The 22,477-nt window shown below is 55.5% G+C and overlaps 2 protein-coding genes across 2 annotated transcripts in view; one reads left to right on the forward strand and one right to left on the reverse strand.

Annotated features, from left to right (window-relative positions):
* The window catches only part of B3GAT1 (beta-1,3-glucuronyltransferase 1), a 31,862-nt gene extending 27,265 nt beyond the window's left edge, over nt 1-4,597 (forward strand). Inside the window, exon 9 of the transcript XR_006742337.1 lies at nt 4,584-4,597. The gene's annotated coding sequence lies outside the window, so the exon portion shown is untranslated. The remainder of the gene's footprint in view (nt 1-4,583) is intronic.
* Nucleotides 319-19,549, reverse strand: GLB1L2 (galactosidase beta 1 like 2). The gene is made up of 19 exons (XM_036449415.2): nt 19,414-19,549; nt 14,623-14,820; nt 13,933-14,001; nt 13,212-13,307; nt 10,837-10,945; nt 10,207-10,299; nt 9,126-9,207; nt 8,210-8,280; nt 7,711-7,795; nt 6,040-6,177; nt 5,208-5,288; nt 4,337-4,443; nt 3,487-3,627; nt 3,198-3,269; nt 2,631-2,709; nt 2,010-2,097; nt 1,606-1,717; nt 1,087-1,203; nt 319-812 (listed from the first exon to the last, which is right to left on the reverse strand). The coding sequence occupies exons 1-19, from the start codon at nt 19,497-19,499 to the stop codon at nt 726-728; spliced, it is 1,911 nt and encodes a 636-aa protein (XP_036305308.1). The 5' UTR covers nt 19,500-19,549; the 3' UTR covers nt 319-725.
* Nucleotides 19,550-22,477: the final 2,928 nt, after the last annotated feature.

Raw genomic sequence — 22,477 nt, forward strand, 5'->3', positions numbered from 1 at the left:
TCAGTGGATAGAATGTCGGCCTGTGGACTGGAGGAGCCCAGGTTCGGTTCCAGTCAAGGGCACATGCCCAGGTTGCAGGCTCAATCCCCAGTAGGGGGCGTGCAGGAGGCAGCTGGTCAATGATTCTCTCTCATCATTGATGTTTTTCTCTCTCTCCTGCTCCCTTCCTCTCTGAAAGCAATACATATATATTTTAAGAAAAAAAGAAACAAAGTCGGTTCTGGAGAGACACCTCTTCACTATCCTCTACAGATAGGGCCATGGGCTCTACTTGAGAAATAGACAGGGTCCCTGAGAGATGGGATGGGCCAGGCCAGGCCAGAACCTCCACCGGGCACAGCTGGGGGCAGCAGCCACGCCCGGCTGGTCAGGCCTTCCCCAGGCCCAGGCGTCACCAAACGGAGACCCAACCACTCTCACACAGGCACCCATCCCTCTGCCCCCTCCCAGGAAAGAGGGGGCAGACAGTGCCTTCCACAGAGCCCCGTCAGGAGCCCCCTTAGGTGAGTAGGGCTGCCCTCCCTCACCAGGCCCCCCCCCCCCACCTCTTCAGCAGATTCGGGGTCTTGAACCGCAGCAGTGGGCAGAGGTACTGCCCTCGGCTCCCTGAGGCTGCTCCCTGAGGAAATGCTCCCGATGAGCTCCCCCCCATGGGTCTGGGGGGCAGCCCATCAGGCCTCCAGGCAGCCGTGAGGATGGGCGCCCCCTGCTTCCCGATCGCTTGCTCAGTGAATGTACTGGTTCCTGCCCAGGTGGGGGGTGTCGGTGAACTGGATCACGGGGCCCGCCGCCTTCTCCTCGAAAACGATGACCTGGGGAGAGAGGCGCTGGGCTGACAGCTGCCGCGGTGTGTCTGGGAGCCGGAGAGGGAGCCTTAGGGAAGGCGCTGGGAACTGGGCTGGAAGGGACAGCACGGAGGAGGAGCCGAGAGGGAACCGGCCAGAACGCTGTCCCACTCCGGTCCTAACCGGCCCTAACAGACTGTGGCCAGGGCCTCCCTCCCGCCCTGGGGGAGCACTGTGATACCAGAAAGGCGGGAGGGGGAGGGGGCCTGGGCAGAAGGGACGGGGCTGCGAGTGCTCCCACCTGGTTGATGCCTTGGTCCAACCAGACACCTGGGAGGTAGAGGGTCTCCTGAGGCCCGACGTTCCAGTAGCGCCCCAGGTTCCGGCCGTTGATGAACACGACCCCCTTCTCCCAGCCCTTTAGGCAGAGCGAGCGCGTCAGCCACAGAGCCAGCGCACGGGACCGCCCCCCCTCCCCCCACACACACACACCATGGCTCCATCCTCAGCTTCCGGGCGACCAAAGTGACAGCGAGGAGACGGCCAGGCGGAGTGCCCTGTGTCTCTGTCCCGATGGCCCTGACTTCCCACCCTGGACGGAGGAGCCCGGGCCCCGGGAAGTCCCCCAGGCTGGCCCCTCTGCTGTGAGCCCGCCGGCTCCCTCCCCTTGCAGAGGGGGCGGCCCGAAGCCGGACGGTCGGTCCAGGCACAGGTGAGAGAGGGCGAGGCTTAGAGAGCCTGTGGGGAGCGGCCCCTCCTCCCGGCTCAGCCTCAGAGCAGCTGAGGATGGACCAGAACCCGGGCCGGGGTGGCGACGCACCTCCAGCTTCATGAAGGTGTCCAGGGGGGAGAGGGCCACGGGCAGGGCGCCCAGGAAGAAAGCGGGGAACACGGGTGCTTCGGGGACCAGGTTCCAGGCGCTGGAGCCAAACCTACGGACAGAACAGAAGACAAGGGAGGGGGAGGGAACTCCTCAGATCCGGCCCCACCAGCATCCAACTGCAAAGGCGCCAGTCCGCAGGGCCCAGGAATGGCAGAGGGCAGCCCTGGGGCGGTGCCCTGTCTCCAGCGTGGGCACTCCCCCACCTGGGCAAGGGGCAGGGCCCCCGGTCTGCTCACAGGTGAGCGAGAGGAGGGGCGAGGCCAGAGCAGCTCTGGGGGGGCCTGCTGGCTCTCTCTGCACGTCACCCGGGGGCCCACACTCTGCCCCCTGCTGGGATCTACCTCTGAAAGAAGCTCTTTTTCATCTCCAGGCTATAGATTTTGAAGTTTTTCAGCGGAATTTTATTCAGGTAGATATTTCCAATTAAGCCTGTGGGAGGGAGGCAAAGGTGAGCAGGGTCAGTTTCTGGGAAGGTCAACGTTTCTCCTGAAGTGCATGCTCCCTACAGGGCTGGCCCCGGGCAGCAAACCGCCCCCATCAAGCCCTGAGGGGCAGAGGAGGAATCACCCATGTCTGCTAGGCCCCCAGATGCCGAAGGGCATAGGAGGAATCACCCCGTGTCTGCCAGGCCCCCGGATGTGTGCGAGAGAACAGGTGGAGGGCAGTGACAGAGCTAGAGCTAGAAGAATCCAGCTCGGAGCTCACCATGGATTCACCACGGGCATGTGGACAGCACCCACAGGGAGGGCTGACAGGGGAGAGGTCGGACCCAAGTGGGCCTTTCAGAACCACCTCCACCTCGCTGTGGTGGGCCTCCCGGGAGCCCCCTTCCCATGACTCCCCATGACCACCCCCCTTCCTGCAACCAGCCTGGAGGCCTGCTGAGGAGCTGGGGCGGGGGCGGCAGAGCCGGCACAGGCTGAGTGTCGGCAGCTCCCCTCCCTGCCTGCCCTGGGACCCACCTTTGCGCTGGTCGTCGATGTTGTGCCCGTAGTTGACCCTCCCACAGTTCTCCACCAAGATCCTGAGCACGGTGTAGCCCTGCCGGGAACACAGCGTGAGTCCGTGAGTCCGTGATGGCTGCCTTTTTTTTTTTTTTTTTTTTTTAATATATTTTATTGATTTTTACAGAGAGGAAGAAGAGGGATTGAGAGTTAGAAACATCGATGAGAGAGAATCATCGATCTGCTGCCTCTTGCCTATTGGGGATGTGCCTGCAACCAAGTACATGCCCTTGACTGGAATCGAACCTGGGACCTTTCAGTCCGCAGGCTGATGCTCTATCCACTGAGCCACACCGGTTTCAGCGATGACAGTCTCTTCACCCTGCAGAACTCAGCTCCTTCCCGAGCAGCCAGGATGAGCATGGAGGCACCCCTTCCGATCAGAACGCCAGGCTCCGCCCCCACTCTCCACCCACAACTCTGGTTAAGGAGTGCCTGGTTCCCAGGTCTTCCTCTCTGAGGCCCACCACCCCGGTGAAGGAGGGGGCTGGCGCGGCCCACCACCCAGCTCCCCTGGACACACACCTGGATTAAGGGGATGACGATCTCCTTCCTTTCATAGTCCAGGAAGCCGAGGTAGACTGTGTTCACAAACACCTGCCGGACAGACAGACGGGAATCATCGTGGGCTGTCAGGGGGGAGGAGGCGGCGGGACCTCTGCCAGGCAGAGAAAGAGGCCGCACGGCAAGGGCCCACCTCCACGCGCTGGTACCAGCTGGGCATGTGAGTGCAAAGGGTGAGGGAAGGAGGGGAAGAGGTATGGTGAGCCCGATCCCTCCTGCACGGGCACAGGGATGAAGGCGACACTCCTACCTGTCCCCGGTCACGCACGAGTCCCCTGAGGACGCCAGGGGAGCCAATAGCGGTCTCATACAGGGTGTACCCAAAGGACTGGCCATTTCCGTTGTTCACCGGCAGGTTCTCCATGTTGATAGGCTTTTCCGAGGTGGTTGGCTGCAGAGAAGACAGGCAGGAACTGGCGCAGGGCTAGCCAAGGGGCTTGGCAAAGGCAGCTACCTCCTCTGGATCCCCGGGGGAAGTGCAGGGTGGCAGACAGCACCCCCAGGGGGCCAGTGCCCTGGGGGTGGGGGGCAGTGGTAGGCAGGGGCCTTTAACAATTTCTTCTATTCTGATTTCTCATGGCTCTCCAGAGTCGCAGGAAAGGGGGATGTGAAAGAGAAAGATGATGTGGAAGAAAAAAAACAAAACAGCCCTAGCCGGTTTGGCTCAGTGGATAGAGCGTCCCAGGTTCGATTCCGGTCAAGGGCATGTGCCTTGGCTGCAGGCACATCCCCAGTGGGGCAGGTGCAAGAGACAGCTGATCGATATTTCTCTCCCCTCAATGTTTCTGATTGTCTATCCCTCTCCCTTCCTCTCTGTAAAAAATCAATAAAATATATATATTTTTAAAAACCCACAAAATACACAGAATAAAGCCCTGCCATGTGGGGCCTTGCAGCTTCTCAATCCACCACCATTTCAGATCACACAGCCCCCTCTGCATCAGCTACTGGAGGTGCCCCCCTCTCCCCCCCGGAGCCTGCGGAGATGGAACCCCATCGTGCTGCCCAGCGTCCCTTCGTGTTCCTGTTGTGCGTCCCCACTTCCTGCTCTGGACCTGCAGGGAGTGCCCCCTGGCCTGGACCCTGGCGGCAGTGCTCACCGACTCCATGTACTGGAGGGCGTCCCACAGCGACAGGTACAGGGCCGGCCTCAGTGACTCGTACGCGGTCTTGGGGAGGAGCTCGGGTGGGGGAGGCAGCGGGCTGCCTGCAAAGAGACCACAGGGCCACTCCCAAAGGAACAGACAGTCACTGCCTCCTCCAGCGCCCCCCCCCCCCCACCTCCCATCCCCTTCCACTCCTATCCATGGCCCAATGTGCTCTTAGACCACATGTGTCAAACACAAGGCCCGCGGGCCAAATCCGTCCCGCCAGGCCTTGCAATGTGGCCCGCACCGCGCTGTCATCACTGCACTCCGCTGCGTTTCCATCACAATGACAGTTTATGACTGTTCAGTAAACCATTCGGCCCGCGATTTAGGCTGGATTTTAGATTTTGGCCCCTTCTCTGATTGAGTTCGACACCCCTATCTTAGACCCTCTGGGAAGGGCACACCAGGGGGCGCACAGGGGCTTTCTCAAGCCCTCAGAAGTCAGCACCTGGGCAAGACACACCACAGGCGAACAATCCCTCCAGCGTGCCTGTCCCCGCCTTAAGGCGTTCTCACATGCAGGCCGACTGCGGGAGGAACTCTGTAGGTCAGTGGTCGGCAAACTCATTCGTCCACAGAGCCAAATAGCAACAGGACAACGATTGACATTTCTTTGGAGAGCCACATTCTTTAAACTTATTCTTCTAAGGCCACGTCTTCAAAACAGACTCGCCCAGGCCGTGGTATTTTGTGGAAGAGCCACACTCCAGGGGCCAAAGAGTCGCCTGTGGCTCGCGAGCCGCGGTTTGCCGACCACTGGCTGTAGGGGAAGGGGCTAGGGCCCGCGCTGGTGCTCAGCTGCTGCTCGCTCTCCTGGTACCTGACATGGAGCCGAAGAGCCCTCGGAGCTTGGCGTACTTGGCCGTGTAGTCCCCGGCCTCGGTCAGCACCGCGTCATAGTCTGCAAGACACCGGGGCCCCAGCCTGTCACGAAGCCAAAAGAGGAGGCAGAGGCTGGGATCTGGCGGCATGGCCCTCGTCTCCCCAAGCGGGAGACAAAACCCTTTGGGGGTGAGCAGTCAGCGGGGAGACTGAACACTAACCACTGCAGGTGCCATCTGAACTGCCCACGGCCACGGCACTGCCCACACGCTCAGGCCTCCTTCCTGCCTGCCCGAGGGCAGGGGTCACGCCACCCCCAGGGAGGCCTCTCTCACTTCCTCCAGCCGACTCCCCAAGGCTCTCGGCCTGCCAAGGGGCTCCGGCCTCCCACTGCCCTGCAGGCTGGAAAGTGACCATCCAGCCGAAATCCGTTTGGCTCAGTGGATAGGGAGTTGGCCTGTGGACTGAAGGGTCCCAGGTTCCGTTCCGGTCAAGGGCATGTACCTTGGTTTCATGCACATCCCCAGTAGAGGGTGGGCAGGAGGCAGCTGATCGATGTTTCTCTCTCATCGATGTTTCTAACTCTATCCCTCTCCCTTCCTCTCTGTAAAAAAATCAATCAATAAATTATACAAAACCTTACCTAAGTGGTCTTTATGTGCATTAACATAAAGTAAGTGACCATCTGCACCCAACCTCCCCCTCCCGCTCCCGGGCACTCAGGCCTAATGCGTTCCAGGTGCCAGAGCCGCCCCCCAGGGACTCTCCGTAAACCCCCAGACACGCCGATGCGGGCGTTTCGGGGAGGGTCGGCGTGGGGGGAGACTTGCCGTAGCTGGTGACGTCGGACTTGTAGTCGTGAAAGTGCATGGCTCCACTCATGAAGCCGAAGTTGGTGCCTCCGTGGAACATGTAGAGGTTGATGGACGAGCCGGCGTGGATGATGGCCGACACGGTTTTCAGAACCTCTGCAGAGAGAGAGAGAGAGGGGAGCGGGGGTGCACAGTGAGTCTGAATCTGACACAAGCCAAAGCCCCCCTCCCATCCCCCAGCATGCTCGCCTATCCCCATCCCTCCTCCAGTTCAAACCCCTGGCTGTCCTTCTGCTTCCCAGAAGCCCCTGTCCCCGGAGGAGGAGAAGAAGTGGCTGGGGTCTCAGCTCCAGAGCTTGGGCCTTGCAGCTGTTTATAAAATCACAGACAAGCCTTTGCTGGCCGTGACCCGGGGCGGCCTCCGCCTGCCCCCGACAGGCTTTGCAACGTCAGGAAGCACAGTAACCTCCCTCTGGTATAGAAAACTGCTGTTTAAATTTCTCTGCTATTGTTAGACAACCCCTCATTCTGTAAACTCTGTTACTGTAAACGCTGTCATTTTAAGACAGTCCTGTTACTCCATAAAATGACTTGGTTTTTTAGTTCAAATAATAGAAAAAGATAAACATGCCCTAACTGATTTGGCTCAGCGGATAGAACTCAAGGGTCCCAAGTTCGATTCCGGTCAAGGGCATGTACCTTGATTGTGGGCACATCCCAGAATCTGTGGGAATCTGTGGGAAACTAGCATTTTTCTTTAATCACAGAGAGTTAAGAATGGCTGCAATTTTTCTGGGCAGCTGTTTCGCAAGTATATTTACAGAAATTGCATTCATGTCATTGGGAACATGTCATTAGGAAAAACAGGCCAAGTGTGCAAAATGAGATGTTCCAGAAGGCTCAGTGCCATGGTGTTCAACTCACAGGACACACTGGAAGCCACCGCAGCGCCCGTCTCTAAGAGACGGGACACGGGAGCTGATTGAGACGCAGCACCACGGGCTTCTTGGACACAGTGATGGGATTATAGCGAACAGCACAGAAAGCTGCCCATGTGTGTCTCCCGCCAGCACAAGCAGGCGACCCGTTCTGTACAGAAACAGACGTGATGGCCTCTGTCCGCACCTCTGTGTGTACGTGTACACAGGGCTGCAGACAGAAGCAGAGCGAGAGCTGCCTAGACAGTGCACATCACAGCACTGTCTGGGCTCCAGGGTTCTTATTTCTCCTTTAGACATTTTCTCTGTTTGCTGGATGTGTGCTGTAGGCATGTGTTACTTATCTCATTACAAAAAACATAATAAAGCAATTTAAAAATCCTACTGTTGCCCAGTTGGGATGGCTCAATGGTTGAGCGCTGACCTGTGAACCCGAAGGTCGAGGTTCGATTCCCAGTCAGGGGCACATGCCCGGGTTGTGGGCTCCATCCCCAGTAGAGGGCATGCAGGAAGCAGCTGATCAATGATTCTCTCTCATCAGTGATGTTTCTCTATCTCCCTCTCCTTTCCTCTCTGAAATCAATAAAAATATATATTTTCTTAAATAAAATTTAAAAAAAATCATGTGTCAAGAATCATGGTTTGGGAGTATCAAGAGCCGACTATGACATGCGAGTAGCTGCAGACTCAATGAGGGGGACGTCGGAACTTACTCCCACACCTGTTAGACGTAGGGGTTGCGAGCACTTACCGGAAGAATCCAGGATGTTGTGGGGGCCCCCCCAGGAGTCAAACCACCCCGTCCAGTACTCCATCACCATCTTGGGCTGAACCCCCTGGCACCACAAAACGAGACTTTAGCTAGTCAAGAGAGGGGAACAGAGGAAAGCCCCTCCCAACGAGGCCATGCCCTCTGTCCTGCCAGCTGCCCCTTGGCCCCGAGGCCCCTGAACGCAGAGCACAGAGGTCGTCAGAGGCGCCTGCACCTGCTTGGCCTCCAGGCGTGGCCTCCGCCGTGCAGGTGCAGGGCGAACGCGCTCCCCACGATGACACGGTAGACCCGCTGCACGCGGGGCCGATGAGAAAACCTGGCAGTGCCCGAGCTTCCCTCCCCCAGAGGCACCCGAGGCCACTGCAGGGCAAAGAGCAGCAGTGGAATTCCTGAGCAAGAGGCTCCCCTCCACTCCTCCTCCGCTTCAGAACTCCCTACAGGCAGGTTGAGCGGCCGACGGCTCCCCGGCCGGGCTTACCTGGGCACTTAAGAGGAACATGGTCAGTAACTGCAGGTCGTCTTGCGACTGTAAGTTGATGGTGGCCAGCACTGGGAATGGAGAGGAGAGAAGGGAAGGGTACGTGTTGGCGCAGAGCCGGGAAGACTCGCCAAGCTGCCCCAGACCTTTCCCAGTTCACCAGCAAAACGAGCTGACTCGTCTTGGCATCGTTTCCCAACCCCCAATCAGCGTCTGGGTCCTCTGAGGTCCGATGGTCTCGGGCACCTGGATCCTCAGTTCTAGGCACAGACCTCACCGCCCTTCTGTTCTGATCTACGTCACTTCCCCAGCCAGAGTGCATTTCCGCTCACCATCCCCTTGAAGGAGCCCCGGAGTCAGATCTTGACTTTGTACCTCAAGCACCAGGACAGGGTGGGTGACGGTCGATTCCCGTGTATTTCTTAGATGAGGGCTAATTTTCTATTCTACCCAATCATGTGTTGTATTTTTTAAATTGAAGGTGGTATTTCTTAAAATTTTTAATTGACGCCAAAACCTGTTTGGCTCAGTGGATCGAGTATCAGCCTGAGGACTGAAGGGTCCCAGGTTCAATTCCAATCAAGGGCATGTACCTTGGTTGCTGGCACATCCCCAGTAGGGAGTGTGCAGGAGGCAGCTGATTGATGTTTCTCTATCATCGATGTTTCTAACTCTCTAACCCCCTCTCTTCCTCTCTGTAAAAAATCAATAATATATATATATATATACATATATATATATAAATTTTTTTAAATTGACGTTTAGAGAGAGAGGAAGGGAGATTAGGATAGAGAGCTAGATGAGAGGAACATCATCAACGACAGAGCTGGCAACAGCAAGTCTGGGACAGGGACGTCCAGTGCTTCGGGGCCCAGGGCCACGCAGAAGGGAAAGGACTGAGGCCGCCTCCACGCACCTCCGTCGATGACCCCGTTGCTCAGGCCGTCCTTGTTGTCTGAAGTCAAGAGCAGCTCTACAATCCCTCGGTCCTCCAAGGCCTAGGGGGAGAGGGGAATGAGAGAGTCACCATCCACCCTCCTCAGAGCTCCTGCCAGCCACGCTGCTGGGAAGGAGGCGGCAGGAAGGGAAGGAGGAGGAGCTTCAATTAAAGCATGGATTTCCCTGCAGGAAACAGAGAAGCCCGCTCTGTTTGCTCTGTCCGTGTGCGTGATGGTGGGCAGAGCTTCGCCGGCTGGAAGTCCAGCACGGCTCAGGGTCAGGCAGTCCATACAAGTCCTTCCCTCTCGGCCCTGCAGCACCAGGAGGCGCTGCCGTCCCCTATTATACTTGTTCAATAAAGGGCCAATGTGCGACAACCCTACTGAGATAAAAGCACAGAGAAAGCCCTCGCTGGTTTGGCTCAGTGGATAGAGCACCGGCCTGCGGACTGAAGGGTCCCCGGTTCAATTCCCATCTAGGGCACGTGCCCGGGGTTGCCGGCTCGATCCCCAGTAGGGGGCGTGCAGGAGGCAGCTAATCAATGATTCTCTCGTATCATTGATGTTTCTATCTCTCTAGCTCTCTCCCTTCTTCTCTAAAATCCATAGAAACATATATATATATATATATATATATACATATATATATATATATATATATATTAAAAAGCATGGAGGGAAAAAAAATGTGCTAGTTAAGAACTGGTACTGAGAGAAGCATCAGACCCCCTTGTGACATCACAGCCTGTAACACGTTTGGGAGGACGGAGTGTGAGAAAATGAATTGCGATGACACCTTCTTTCTTTCTTTCTTTCTTTCTTTCTTTCTTTCTTTCTTTCTTTCTTTTAAAACACATTTTACTGATTTTTTTACAGAGAGATAGAGAACTAGAAACATCAATGAGAGAGAAACATCGACCAGCTGCCTCCTGCACATCCCCTACTGGGGATGTACCCGCAACCAATGTACATGCCCTTGACCGGAATCGAACCTGGGACCTTTCAGTCCGCAGGCCGACACTCTATCCACTGAGCCAAACCGGTTTCAGCGACACTTACCTTCTTGACGTAAGGCAGGTAGGCGGGGTCTTTGTTATAGGAGCCGTACTCGTTCTCCACCTGCACAGCGATGATGGGTCCCCCGTGCTTGTACTGGGCAAAGAGAGAAACAGTCCGCAGCCCAGCTCGTAGTGGGAACTGATGGTCTCATGCCACTGCACTTCCCACCGGGTACTAGCGTAACATCCCACTGGGAAGCAAAAGTCTCCAACGGTTCGGTGTATGATGGAGAGGGAGGGCAGAAAGACACAGAGTGGAAAGCAACAAAGCTGAGAACAAAGAGCCGCATGTGGCTCGCGAGCCGCAGTTTGCCAAACATGGGTATAGGGTGATGGAATAACATGAAGTAAAATAAAATAAAATAAATAGCATAAAATAAAGTAATATAAATGAATTAAATTAAAATAAATTATATTAAAATTAAATTAAATAATAAAGTAAAATAAATAAAAATTTAAAATAAATAAAAATTTAAAATAAATAAAATAAAATAACCAACCAATGACTGCATCCATTACAGGCCGCAGGCAGCGGGAAGGCAGGAGCTCCTGTGCTGGAAGGCACTGGGAGCTCTGGGCTGAGAGCCGCCCTCGGGCTGCTGACTCCCTGTGGGAAGGTAGGTGCTTGTACCTGGAGTGGCACCACCCTGGCCATCAGGTGGTCAAAGTACAGGTCCACGGCCTCGGTGAAGCCCTTATACGTCGTCCTCAGCCTCATGCCGGAGTCTCGGAGCAACCAGCTTGAACAGGAAGGGAGGGGGTGGGGATTAGTGTGGGTTGCTCTGGGCAGGGTGATGGTGGGACAGGGAGGCCGCGCCCGAGACGCCCCCACCCCACCCTCCACCCGTCGGAGAGGAGCACGTGTGGCCCGGCCCAGCCCCGCACTCAGCCCCGCTTCCCTTTCCCCCTAACAGTGGGCACCAGCCGGGTGGCAACTTATGTCCAGCTCCATGGCTCTAGCTGTGGCTGCCAGTCAGAATGAGAAAAGCCCTTCACTGGATGCGAGGCCTGGTCTTCAAGCATTTACTCGGCAATCTCTTTGTAAAGGGTGAAGCCAAAGGCATGGGGCCGGGACTGCAGAGCCCAGGGGCAGCCTCCCAGGCGTCACCCAGGAAAGCAGGCTGTGCGGTGCCAGGCCACGCTGCCTCCCGCCGCCCTGGCCCCTGCCCTGCCCTGGCCTGGCTGCATTCCCGCTGGCCCGGCTCATCTGCATCCTCAGCACCAGCCGCGCAGAGCTCAGCTCAGGGGAGAAGCAGGGAGCAAGAACATTCATTCTTCCTGCAATCTGTCTGGGATGGGGGGAGTGGAGGGAGGGTCCCCATTCCCCAAGGAACACGGAGCATTGTTCCAGAGCAGGAGTCAAGGTCCTTTCCATCTCATATGAAATTCAGCGAAACACGTATATTTTCTTACAAAAGGCTCTCCGCAAAGGCCCGGGTTGAGAAGTCCCGAAAAGGGTCAGAGAAGTGCCCCTTTGTGTGAGGTCATGATGGATGAGGGACAGCAGTCTCTGCAGGGCTGACGGCTCCTCGCCATCCCCACGAGACAGGTCTGCTGTGCAACCCCCCGGGCGCTCAGCCTTTTCCCAGAGGAGCCCGCCGCCTGCCCGGGTTGTCCGTGGGCCCACCACTATGCCACCTGGGCTTGGATGGCCAGCACCTGCCCAGGAGGTCCGAGTGCCGGAGTCCTCGCTGCTTCTGAGCTGAGACTTAACCCCTGTCATCCTGTACCCGCCCCGGCTAAGCCAGAGGCTCCTTGCTGACACAGACAAATGTCTTAATCCCCAGTGGTGGGGAGGCCGCTCTGGTTGGGCTCACAGCCAGGCTGAGGGCACTCTTGCTGGGATGAATGGGCCAGGGACACACAGGTGGTCCTGGGTGATGCAGGAGGTGGAGACGGGCCTGCCTGTGCCCCTGGGGCAGGGCTGGGTGGCGCTGGAAACCAGAGGAACAAAAACAAAGCAAGGCGGAGGCGGGCGGCTGCACTCTGGGGGGGGGGGGGGGGGGGGTCTGTCCCGCAGGAGACAGCCTGGCAACAGGATCAGCCTCCCGCCCCCAGGGGCAGCACGGGCTGGGGGAGGAGCAGACCTGGCCATCTGGAACACAGAGAGGATGGGAACGATGACCCCTATTTAAAAAATATATATTTTCTGCCAAAACCGGTTTGGCTCAGTGGATAGAGTCGGCCTGCGGACTGAAAGGTCCTGGGTTCAATTCCGGTCAAGGGGCATGTACCTTGGTTGCAGGCACATCCCCGGGGGGGGGGGGGGGGGGGGAACGGGGGAGGGGGGAAGTGCTGCAAGAGGCAGCTGGTGGATGTTTCTCTTTCATCGATGTTTCTAACTTTCTATCCCTCTCTCTTCCTCTCTGTAAAAATCAATAATATATATATATATATATATATATATATATATATATATATATATATTTCCCCCCCCCCCCCCCCTCCTGACAACAAAAATGATGAGGATGAGGCATGAATGTGGCGGCAGGTGGTCCAGTTTCTACTCCAACCACACCGCCCTCCACTGGCGCCGGTGGGCACTACACATGCTAAGATAACTCCTGAGGGCTGAAATGCAAAGACAGGAGAGCAAACAAAAGCAGTCATTTGCTTCTGGTATACTTTAACAAATAAATGCCAGTCACATCCCCGAGACACAGGCAGGCAGGTGTGATTCTCCCTAATTTGCAGACAGGAAGGTGAGGTCCAGGGAAGACAAATGGCCCAGCTGAGGCCGACTCACAGCACAGCCCTGACAGAGCACACACCTCAGGGAGACACACCTGGGGGTGCCACATGGAAACCACATAGGATTAGACATGGATGGTGAGGGTGACATGGTTTAAAACGACCCCCTCTGGGTACTACTTATTCTGAAAAGGAACTTCAGTACAAAATGGAAAAATATACTTTAAACGCAAAATTAAACCTGTGTTTGTGATTCACATTTGACATAGGCACCCGGACAACGGAAGCTGTGGCCAGAGGCCGCACACTGCTCACCTGGGCAGGCCGCCGAGGTCGATCTCGCTGCAGATGTAGGGGCCTGGACGCAGGATCACCCACAGCCCCACCTCCGCGGCCAGCCGGACAAAGGCCCTGGCAAGGTCAATGACGGCCATTCTGAAGACGTCCGAGCGGGGGGTGGGGACGAGCCAGCACACACCGCAGGCGGCAGAGCTGCCCGGAGCCTCTGCTGGCCTGCCCTCCTCCCAACCAGAGACAGGGAGAGTGAGGGAAGGCCGAGCCCCCACCCTGCAGAGCAGGTCACCCTGCACCTGTGGTCACAGGCCTGAGGCCTGCAGCTGGGTTCTCACCAGCTCCCAGCCCAGGACCCTCTGCACAGCCCACCGGGTCATGAGGAGGGGGCTCTCAGACAGGGGACGGGGTCCTCGCCCTGAACCTGACCCGACCACCTTGCTGCTTCCAGGGGCAGCCCGCTCCCAGCATGGTGGCGGGACCTCACTGTAGAGCAGGAAGGGCTGACAGGGGACCAGGCTCCTCTGGGCTGCAGTGAGGAGGGCTGGGCTCAGGGGAGGCCTGGGCACTGGGAGAAGCAGGCTCCCAGCCGGAGAGCACCTGGTCCCGGTGCAGAGCTGGCACCGGGGCCTGAGAACAGGCTCTCCAAGCAGAGCTGAGATGTCACTATGGTCCCTAAACAACCCGCCAGCCCCTTCCCGCCCCCAGGCCCAGGCCGGGCCACAGAAGCAGCAGCAGCACGTACTCCAGATCCAGGTTCCCGGAGAAGTCAAATGTGCCTCTCTGGGGCTCGTGGAGGTTCCAGGGGACATAGCTGTGGCAGGAGAGAGTACAGGCTTGGCCTCTTCATTTATTCCATCTCATCCCCCAGTTACCGCTTTATCCCTAAACCCCCTTTGATGCCCTAGCTGGTTTGGCTCAGTGGATAAAGCATTGACCTGCAGACTGAAGGGACCTGGGTTCGATTCTGGTCAAGGCACATGCCCCGGTTGCAGGCTCGATCCCCAGTAGGGGGCGTGCAGGAGGCAGCCCATCGATGATTCTCATCATTGATCTCTCTCTCTCTCTCTCTCTCTCTCTCTCTTTCTCTCTCTCTTCTTTGCTCTCTGAAATCAATAAAAATATATATTTTTAAAACTGTCTCGGTGGTGCACTGTCTCAGTGACATCAGGACCAAGAACTAAGTGAAGAGACTGAGGGCCTTAGAGAACCGAGGGCCAGTCCCGGGGGACAGAGAGCTCACGTCCTCAGGGAGGGGAGAGAAGGCCAACAAGATGTGAAGACAGGACCGCAGGGCAGCCTCGGCTGCTCAGAGCAGGACCAGCCAGGGCTCACCCACTGGCACCCAGGAGACCCCCGGGCTGGGCTCCCACGGAGAAGCCCGGACCGGACTCCAGGAGCCCCTCGAGGGACGAGGCAAGGTGCGGGCACTCACGTGGTGAGGGTGTTCAGGCCGCAGGCCTTCATCTTCAGCAGGCGGTCCCTCCAGTAGGCCCGGGGCACGCGGAAATAGTGCACGGAGCCCCCGAATATCCAGAAGGTGGAGTCCTCCAGCATGAAGTTCTGGCCCTCGGTGCGCAGCCCGGACTGCCGGTGTCTCAGCCAGGGGGTGAGCAGGCCGGGCCAGTGCAGCCTGCGGGGAGGAAAGGCGGTCAGTCGGTCGGTTGGTCGGTCAGGAGGCCCGCAGGCGCCCTGCAGCAGTGGCAGGGGCCCCGGCACAGACGGGCTTCCTCTCGGCTTCCGCTGGCTCACCGGCCGGGCTGCAAGGCGGCGAGAGCGAGCTGAGCTGCACCGAGGACCGAGACAGACACAACCTTGGACACGGAGACAGGGCAGAGGACACGCAGGCACACAGCTGTGGGAAGGGGGTGCCGGTGGGCCGAGAGGCTATTATCTGCAGGGCTGGGACTTGGGGGCACTTGGGAGGAGCCGGGAGCAGGCCTCCTAGGCCATGTGACTAAACATCAAAGCAGCCGCTACTTCCAATAGTACCTCTGAGCCCCCTCCTGGCCGAAGCTGCCTGGCTCGAGGCGCAAATACCTGTAAAGAGGCATCTGGGTTAGAAACGGCATCTGTTCACGAACCAAATTTCCAGGTCTCAATTATCATTGAAAGATCAAGTGTCACAGCCAAGTTCACCCGCCTGACAGAAAGGAGGCCACTGAGAAGTTTTAGTCCCTGAAAAGGCTCCTATGACATCCCTGGGGTTGGCCACAGGGAGCCCCGTGGTTCGTGCTCCAGTCTCCTGGGGGCCGAGAAAGGAGGCCAGCTGGAGGAGCTGGGGCCAGAGCCTCCAGCCGGGAAGTTTAGGAAACGCGGAGACAGACAACAGCCGGGCGCAGAGCTGGTGCAGAAGCAAATCTGCGTGGCTGCCTTTTCAGTACCCACTTTCTCAGCACAGTTCCTTGCACTCGAGGGCATCTCGCCCAGCAGGGCTCCTCTGCAGACAAAAGCGCCCTGAGCTGCTCTGGTCTTTCCATTCGTTCTGTAACACTGGTTACCGTTGCCCCATGTCATCACAATATGGCCGTCCTGACATCATCACAAGAGGACTGCCCCCACATTGTCACAAGATGGTCAGTAGGGGAGGGCAGTTGGGGGTGACCAGGCCGGCAGGGGAGCAGTTAGGTGTCAATTATGACAGCAGGGGAAAGGTTAAGCATCCGTCAGGCTGGCAGGGGAGTGGTTAGAGGGTGATCAGGCTGGTAGGAAGAAGTGGTTAGGGGCAATCAGGCAGGCAAGGCAAGTCGTTAGAAGCCAGCAGTCTCAGATTGTGAGAGGGATGTCCAACTGCCAATTTAGGCCTGATCCCGCGGGGTCCCAAATTGGAGAGGGTGCAAGCTGGGCTAAGGGATACCCCTCCAGTGCACGAATTTCATGCACCGGGCCTCTAGTACCCCAATAAGGGCCATGTTCTGCTCCCTGGTTCCTTTCAGTCCCTGGCCAGCATGGCACTGTGAGACTCCCAGAGCTAGAGTGGCTCAGACACCCCACCTCTCCCTGACTGTGCCACACCCAGTGAGCCACACTTCCCCACTCATGTCAGGGAGGACACCTGCTGAAAGGACACTCCCCAGATGCTTGGGGGAAAAAACAAAGCCCATCACTACTGTAAGATGAAAGGGACAGCACTCAAAGAGTTCAAACATTCCAGGGATGTGACTCAGGCCTCAAGCCCAATAGAGTTCTACAAGCAAAGCTCATAAAATCAATGACCTCGCAGAATCCCAGGAAGTAGAGGCACAGCTTGTCCACGTTCCCTGGGAAGACAGGACTCGCCGTGATCTGGATCAAAGCAAGCGACCTGGTCCCATTAAGTTTTTCACCTTCGGAAGGAGAAGTCTGACAGGTTCTCCCGCTGGAATCCAGAGAGTGCCCTGCAGGCCCTGCAAGGGAGGCAGCTCAGGGAAGCCTCGAACTTGCCCTTGAGGGGCGCCATGCAGGCTGCTTCCTGGCGGCTCTCCTCTCTCCCGACCTTCGCCAGCTAACGCCTCAGGTATGAGAGATGAAGAATTAATTCCATTCCTGCTCAGGGGTGCATTGCTATTAAGGGAAAAAATCATGAGCAGGAACCATGCCTTGGTCTGATCAAGCAGGCACTCCTGTGGCCTGGGAGGAAGAAAGGGAATGAGAGGCGCCTGGCTCAAAGACACAGGCCACATGAATACATGCATCACAGGCCCCTCAAAGGAGCATGCCCAGTGGAGGAAGCCCAACTAAGTCAGAGCGCAGACTTCAGGATCGCCTGGTGGTGGAGAGGGGAGCAGAGGCACAGCAGATAGACGCAAAGGGGCGCAGAGAAATCTCTGGGGTTGATGAATATCTTCACGATCTTAGTTACGGTGGTAATTTCATAGGTGGGTACATATGTCAAAACTTACCGAGCTGGGCATGTTAAACGTGCAGCTTACCTCATGGCAATTCCACTACAATAAAGGTAAATTTTTTTTATTTATTATTGATTTCAGAGAGGAAGGGAGAGAGAAAGAAACATCCATGAGAGAGAGAATCATTGATCAGTTGCCTTCTACGTCACAACTCAGGCATGTGCCCTTGACTGGAATCGAACCCGGGACCCTTCTTCAATCCACAGGCTGACACCCTATCCACTGAGCCAAAACCAGCTACAGCAAAGTCATCAAAAAAAAAAAAAAAAAAAAAAAAGACTATTGTTCAAAGCTAGAATACTGAAGGTTGAAATCTTCCTCCAAAATCACCCTGGACCTTGTTCTTGTATAGGATGTAATCAAACAGCTCTGACTGAGCATGAACCCGCCCAAGAGCAGCCAAGCAGCCCCTCCCCTACCCAAACCCCTGCCTCCTGCGGTTCTGGGGTACAGAAGAAGGGGGGATCCTGACAGCACAGCTCCCCAAAGCTGCCCTGCTGTATGGTGTGCCAGAGGCTCCTCTGCCTCTGCTTTGAGTAATTTTTCTGGGCTCTGCATCAGGCTTGTCCTGGGAGGAGGGCTGAGCATCCTACCAGAGCCAGGACCAGTCATCTCCAAAGAGGAAAGAAAGGGTTAGACATCATCACAAGCTCGGGGGGTGAGGGGAAAAGACTTGAAAAAACAACCATGCCCTAGCTGGTTTGGCTCAGGGGATAGAGCATCTGCCAAAGGCACAGGCTGGGGTTGCAGGCTTGATCCCCAGGAGGGGGTGTGCAGGAGGCAGCCAATCAATGATTTTCTCTCATCATTGATATTTCTATCATCCCCACTTCCTTCTCTCTGAAATCAATAAAAGTATATTTTTAAAAAAAGAAAAGAAAAAACAACCGTGGAAACAAAATGCTTCTTACGTTTTCTGGGCCCCAGAAGGACAAGAGCACCATTTTCTCCTCCCAAACCATCAAGGTCACCCTCACCCTCTCCCAGACAAAAGACAGGTGACGTCTTCAAAAGGAGTACGAGGAAAGCGTTTCTGATGGGGGATGCTGTGGCACCCGGAAACGTTCTGATATTTCACTCCACCAAAAACTCCCCTCTACCTCCCGGGGAGGAGGTCCAGAGGAACCAGGAGGCGTGGTAGGGAAAAAGGAAAGATCAAGCTGCCCCAGTTCCAGTGGCTCAGACTCCGACTTCTCCAGCGCTCATTTCGGTGCCCGGGCATTTGTTAGGGATGGACGGCCTGCTCTCCCAGCAACACCTGAAGTTTTGAATATGGAAAGTGCCAGGCATTGGCCTGAAAGGTAGGGTCAGGGCTGCAGAATCCTATATACATAGGCTCAGACTGGAAAAATGGCAGACAGGGGCCGCTACCCAGGCTGTGGAGAAAGCATTCTATCGCTTACAGGCCATCCCTGGCCACTGACATTGTGTAAGGGGAGCTGGCCGCTGGTGAGTGGGGGGCCAATGGAGAGAGAAGGCACCCCAACCCTAGAAAGGGGCGCACCCATCCAGGGCGGAGGAGCTCGGAGGGCCCCGGGGCACTGTTCTGAGACAGTGCTGGGCAGGCTCGGTCCTCTGGTCACTGGAGCTCTGGCCTCTGTGGAACAGAGAAGCCTCCCAGCAGAACTGGTGGGAAATGTGGGGACCTGGCCGAAACCGGTGTTGCTCAGTGGATATTGCGTCGGCCTGCGGACTGAAAGGTCCCAGGTTCGATTCTAGGTGGGGGCATGTACCTTGGTTAAGGGCACATCCCCAGTAGGGGGTGTGCAAGAGGCAGCTGATCGATGATTCTCATCGATGTTTCTAACTCTCTATCCCTCTCTCTTCCTCTCTGTAAAAAAATCAATAAAACATATTAAAAAGAAAAAAAGAAAGTGGGGACCTGGGAAACCAGCAGAAGGGGGCTCCCCAAGGCGGGGCAGTGATGAGGGACATAGGAGAGGGATCTGAAGACTAGTCCTGCTGACCTTCCAGAGGGCTGGCAGTATCCACAAGGAAAACAGAGCCTGGCAACAGGGACGCAGAGGAGTGAGGAGACTCTAGGGCGCAGGTGCCTGGGGACCGGGAGGGCGGCGCCTGATGTCCCCCAGAGGTCTGGGTCTCGAAGCAGAACCAGAGTTGCTGGAGGTGCAGCGGTTAGGCAGGGATATTGGGGAGCTACAAAAAGGAAAAAGCTTGTGGAATGTTCCCGGTGGGAACTCGGGGATTTGCGGGTTGAGGTAACTCCCTCCGGCTAGACGGCTAGACGGCTAGACGGGGAGGTTGGACGGGAGAGAGACCTCGAGGTGCGGAGGGCTGGGTGCCTGCAGACTCTAGGCAGCGCGGGCGGGTTCCCTCACCTGCGGAGCACCAGGAAACCCAGGACCACCAGCAGCACGAGTCCGAGCGCGCGGCAGGGCCTCCGCGGGGCACTCCACGGGGTCATCGCGCGTTCGCGCTGCGCGCAGGGACCAGGACCCCACTCTGGCCGGTGCTCAACGCTCAACGAACGCCCGGGCTCAGCGCGGGGGGCGGGGCCACTCTCTGGTCGCCTGGGCAACCGCGCCGCCGCCCGAGGCCACGCCCCACCCGCAGCGCTTAGAGAGGCAGGGGGCGGGGCCTCCGCCCGCTTGTGGGCGGGGTTCCCATCTCCGCGGGGGCCTGCCTTCTTGGTCTTAGGCGCTCCAAGTTTTGGAAGCTCTTATTTTATTTTTTTAAAAATATATATTTTATTGATTTTTAAAAATATATATATTCTATTGATTTTTTTACAGAGAGGAAGAGAGAGGGATAGAGAGTCAGAAACATCAATGAGAGAGAATCATCGATCAGCTGCTTCTTGCGCGCCCCTTACTGGGGATGTGCCCGCAACCAAGGTACCTGCTCTTGACAGGAATCGAACCTGGGACCCTTCAGTCCGCAGGCTGACGCTCTATCCACTGAGCCAAACCTGTTTCGGCTGGAAGCTCTTTTATATGCACTTGATCTGCAAACACGTGTAAAAATACTGAGCATCTGTTGTGCAGTTCTATACCAGGTGGAACCCCAGGCCACCCCCCACCACCACCATGCAAGCATGCATTCAAGGCTCCTCCTGCAAAGCCCACACAATCTTTTAAAACCATTTCCATTGCGGCCGAAACCGGTTTGGCTCAATGGATAGAGCATCGGCTTTGGGGACTAAAGGGTCCCAGGTTCGATTCCGGTCAAGGGCATGTACCTTGGTTGCGGGCATATCCCCAGTAGAGGGTGTGCAAGAGGCAGCTGATCGATGACTCTCTCTCATTGAAGTTTCTAACTCTCTATCTCTCTCTCTTCCTCTCTGTACAAAATCAATAAAAAATACATTAAAAAATAAAAATAAATAAATAAAACCATTTCCATTGTGAAGGGAGAAAAATGTGCAGTAGTGACTTAATCGTGTGAAAAGCCAGGACATGGTAGAATATCCTTGAGACATTTCCTGTGGCTTAGGGTGATTCACCTTTGAATTTCATTGGGGAGAGGAGGTGCCTAGGGGGCAGCACCGAACTATTTACTGCCTTTGGTTTCCACTCGTCGTTTTATTAAAAAAAAACAAAACAACAACAACAACAAAAAAAAACACCTCCAGATAATCCCCTCACATTTTAGAAAAAGACGAATAAACTTCTCTTCTTATTGTACAGAATTCTACCACCAAGGACGTTGTGTAGTAGTTAGGCAAAACATGTTTTCTAATGATCACAAACTCAACTTAAAACGTGCGACGGAGGTGCAGCGGTTGTACAAAACAGACAAAGATCCCTTTGACACTTATATTCTAGCTGCAGAAGAAAAATACAGGAAGGAACTGTGGGAGTCTGGTGGGAAGGGACCTACACAGAGGAGGTCCTACTGAGATGTGAATGGAAGAAAGAGCTGGAAGGTGGGAGCTGATATCCGGAGAGAGGACCCTCCAAGCAGAGAGAACCCCGAGTGCAAAGGCACTCAGGCATTCATGACACTGTGTTCCAGGAACTGCAAGGAGCCCCGTGTGGGAAGAGAAGGGGCGGGCAGGAACTGCTAGAGGTGAAGTAGGAGAAATATCAGGGCCCGGTCACTTGGGGTCTTTCAGAGCAGGACTTTGTGAGTAGGCTTACAACATGATGCCAACTGTGCTTTATTTTATTTATTTACGTATTTACGTATTTACTTACTTATTTGTTTGTTTGTTTATTTATTTATTTATTTTTTACAGAGAGGAAGGGAAAGGGAGAAAGTCAGAAACATCGATGAGAGAGAAACATCTATCAGCTGCCTCCTGCACACCCCCTACTGGGGATGTTTAAAGTACAGTTGTGCATGCCCTTGACCGGAATCGAACCTGGGACCCTTGAGTCCACAGGTCGATGCTCTATCCAATGAGCTAAACTGGTCAGGGCACGCCAACTGTACTTTAGACATCACTCGGGTTGCTGTGTTGAGAGTCACCAGGAGTGGGCAAGAGTAGAAGCGAGCGGGCCAGGGAGAATAGAAGCAAGCTACTGCAGTAATCCGCATGAGACCATGTGATGTTCCAGACGAGGGTGGTAGCAATGGAGGTGATGAGCAGTGTGGATTTCTAGAAATATTTCAAAAGCAAAGACAATCTCAAACTTTGGGACTGCTTGTGGGGTGAGAGGCAGAGAGAGGACTGAAGGATGATTCCCACATGTGGCGCCTGAGAAACAGACAGAATTGGAGTTGCCATGGCCTGAGATGAAGAAGACTGAGGAATGGGTGTGTAGGGAACTATCAGAAGCTCTGAGGGGGTTTGTTGAGTTTGAGGTATCTTGGAGACTTTCAAGTAAGAGAGAGCATATGAGCTGTTAAGTATACAAATGTAGGAATTGATACAGAATTGAACCTGGATGAGATCATCAGTGAAGTAAGTGTGGACAGAGAAAGAGGACCAAATGAGTCCTGGAGCACTCAGTATTGAGAAAAGAAGAGGAAAAGCAAATATGGGCTAGAACCGTGGTCAGAAAACTGCGGCTGGCGAGCCACATGAGGCTCTTTGGCCCCTTGAGTGTGGCTCTTCCACAAAATGCCACATGCGGACGTGCACGTACAGTGCGATTGAAAGTTTGTGGCCCCTGCACAGAAGTCGGTTTTCGGCTCTCCAAAGAAATTTCAATTGCGGTACTGTTGATATTTGGCTCTGTTGACTAATGAGTTTGCCGACCACTGTTATCGGACATTGGTTTTAATTTAGGCCAAATGCTATATTTTGATTTTAAGAATGTGATTTGTTGCCAAAACCGGTTTGGCTCAGTGGATAGAGTGTCGGCCTGTGGACTGAAAGGTCCCAGGTTCGATTCCAGTCAAGGGCATGTACCATTGGCTGCAGGCACATCCCCGAGGCGGCTGGTCAATGTTTCTCTCTCATCGATGTTTCTACAATAGCTTTCTATCCCTCTCTCT

This window comes from Pipistrellus kuhlii, unplaced genomic scaffold (assembly GCF_014108245.1).
Source record: "Pipistrellus kuhlii isolate mPipKuh1 unplaced genomic scaffold, mPipKuh1.p scaffold_m20_p_20, whole genome shotgun sequence".
NCBI classification, from domain to species: Eukaryota; Metazoa; Chordata; class Mammalia; order Chiroptera; family Vespertilionidae; genus Pipistrellus; species Pipistrellus kuhlii.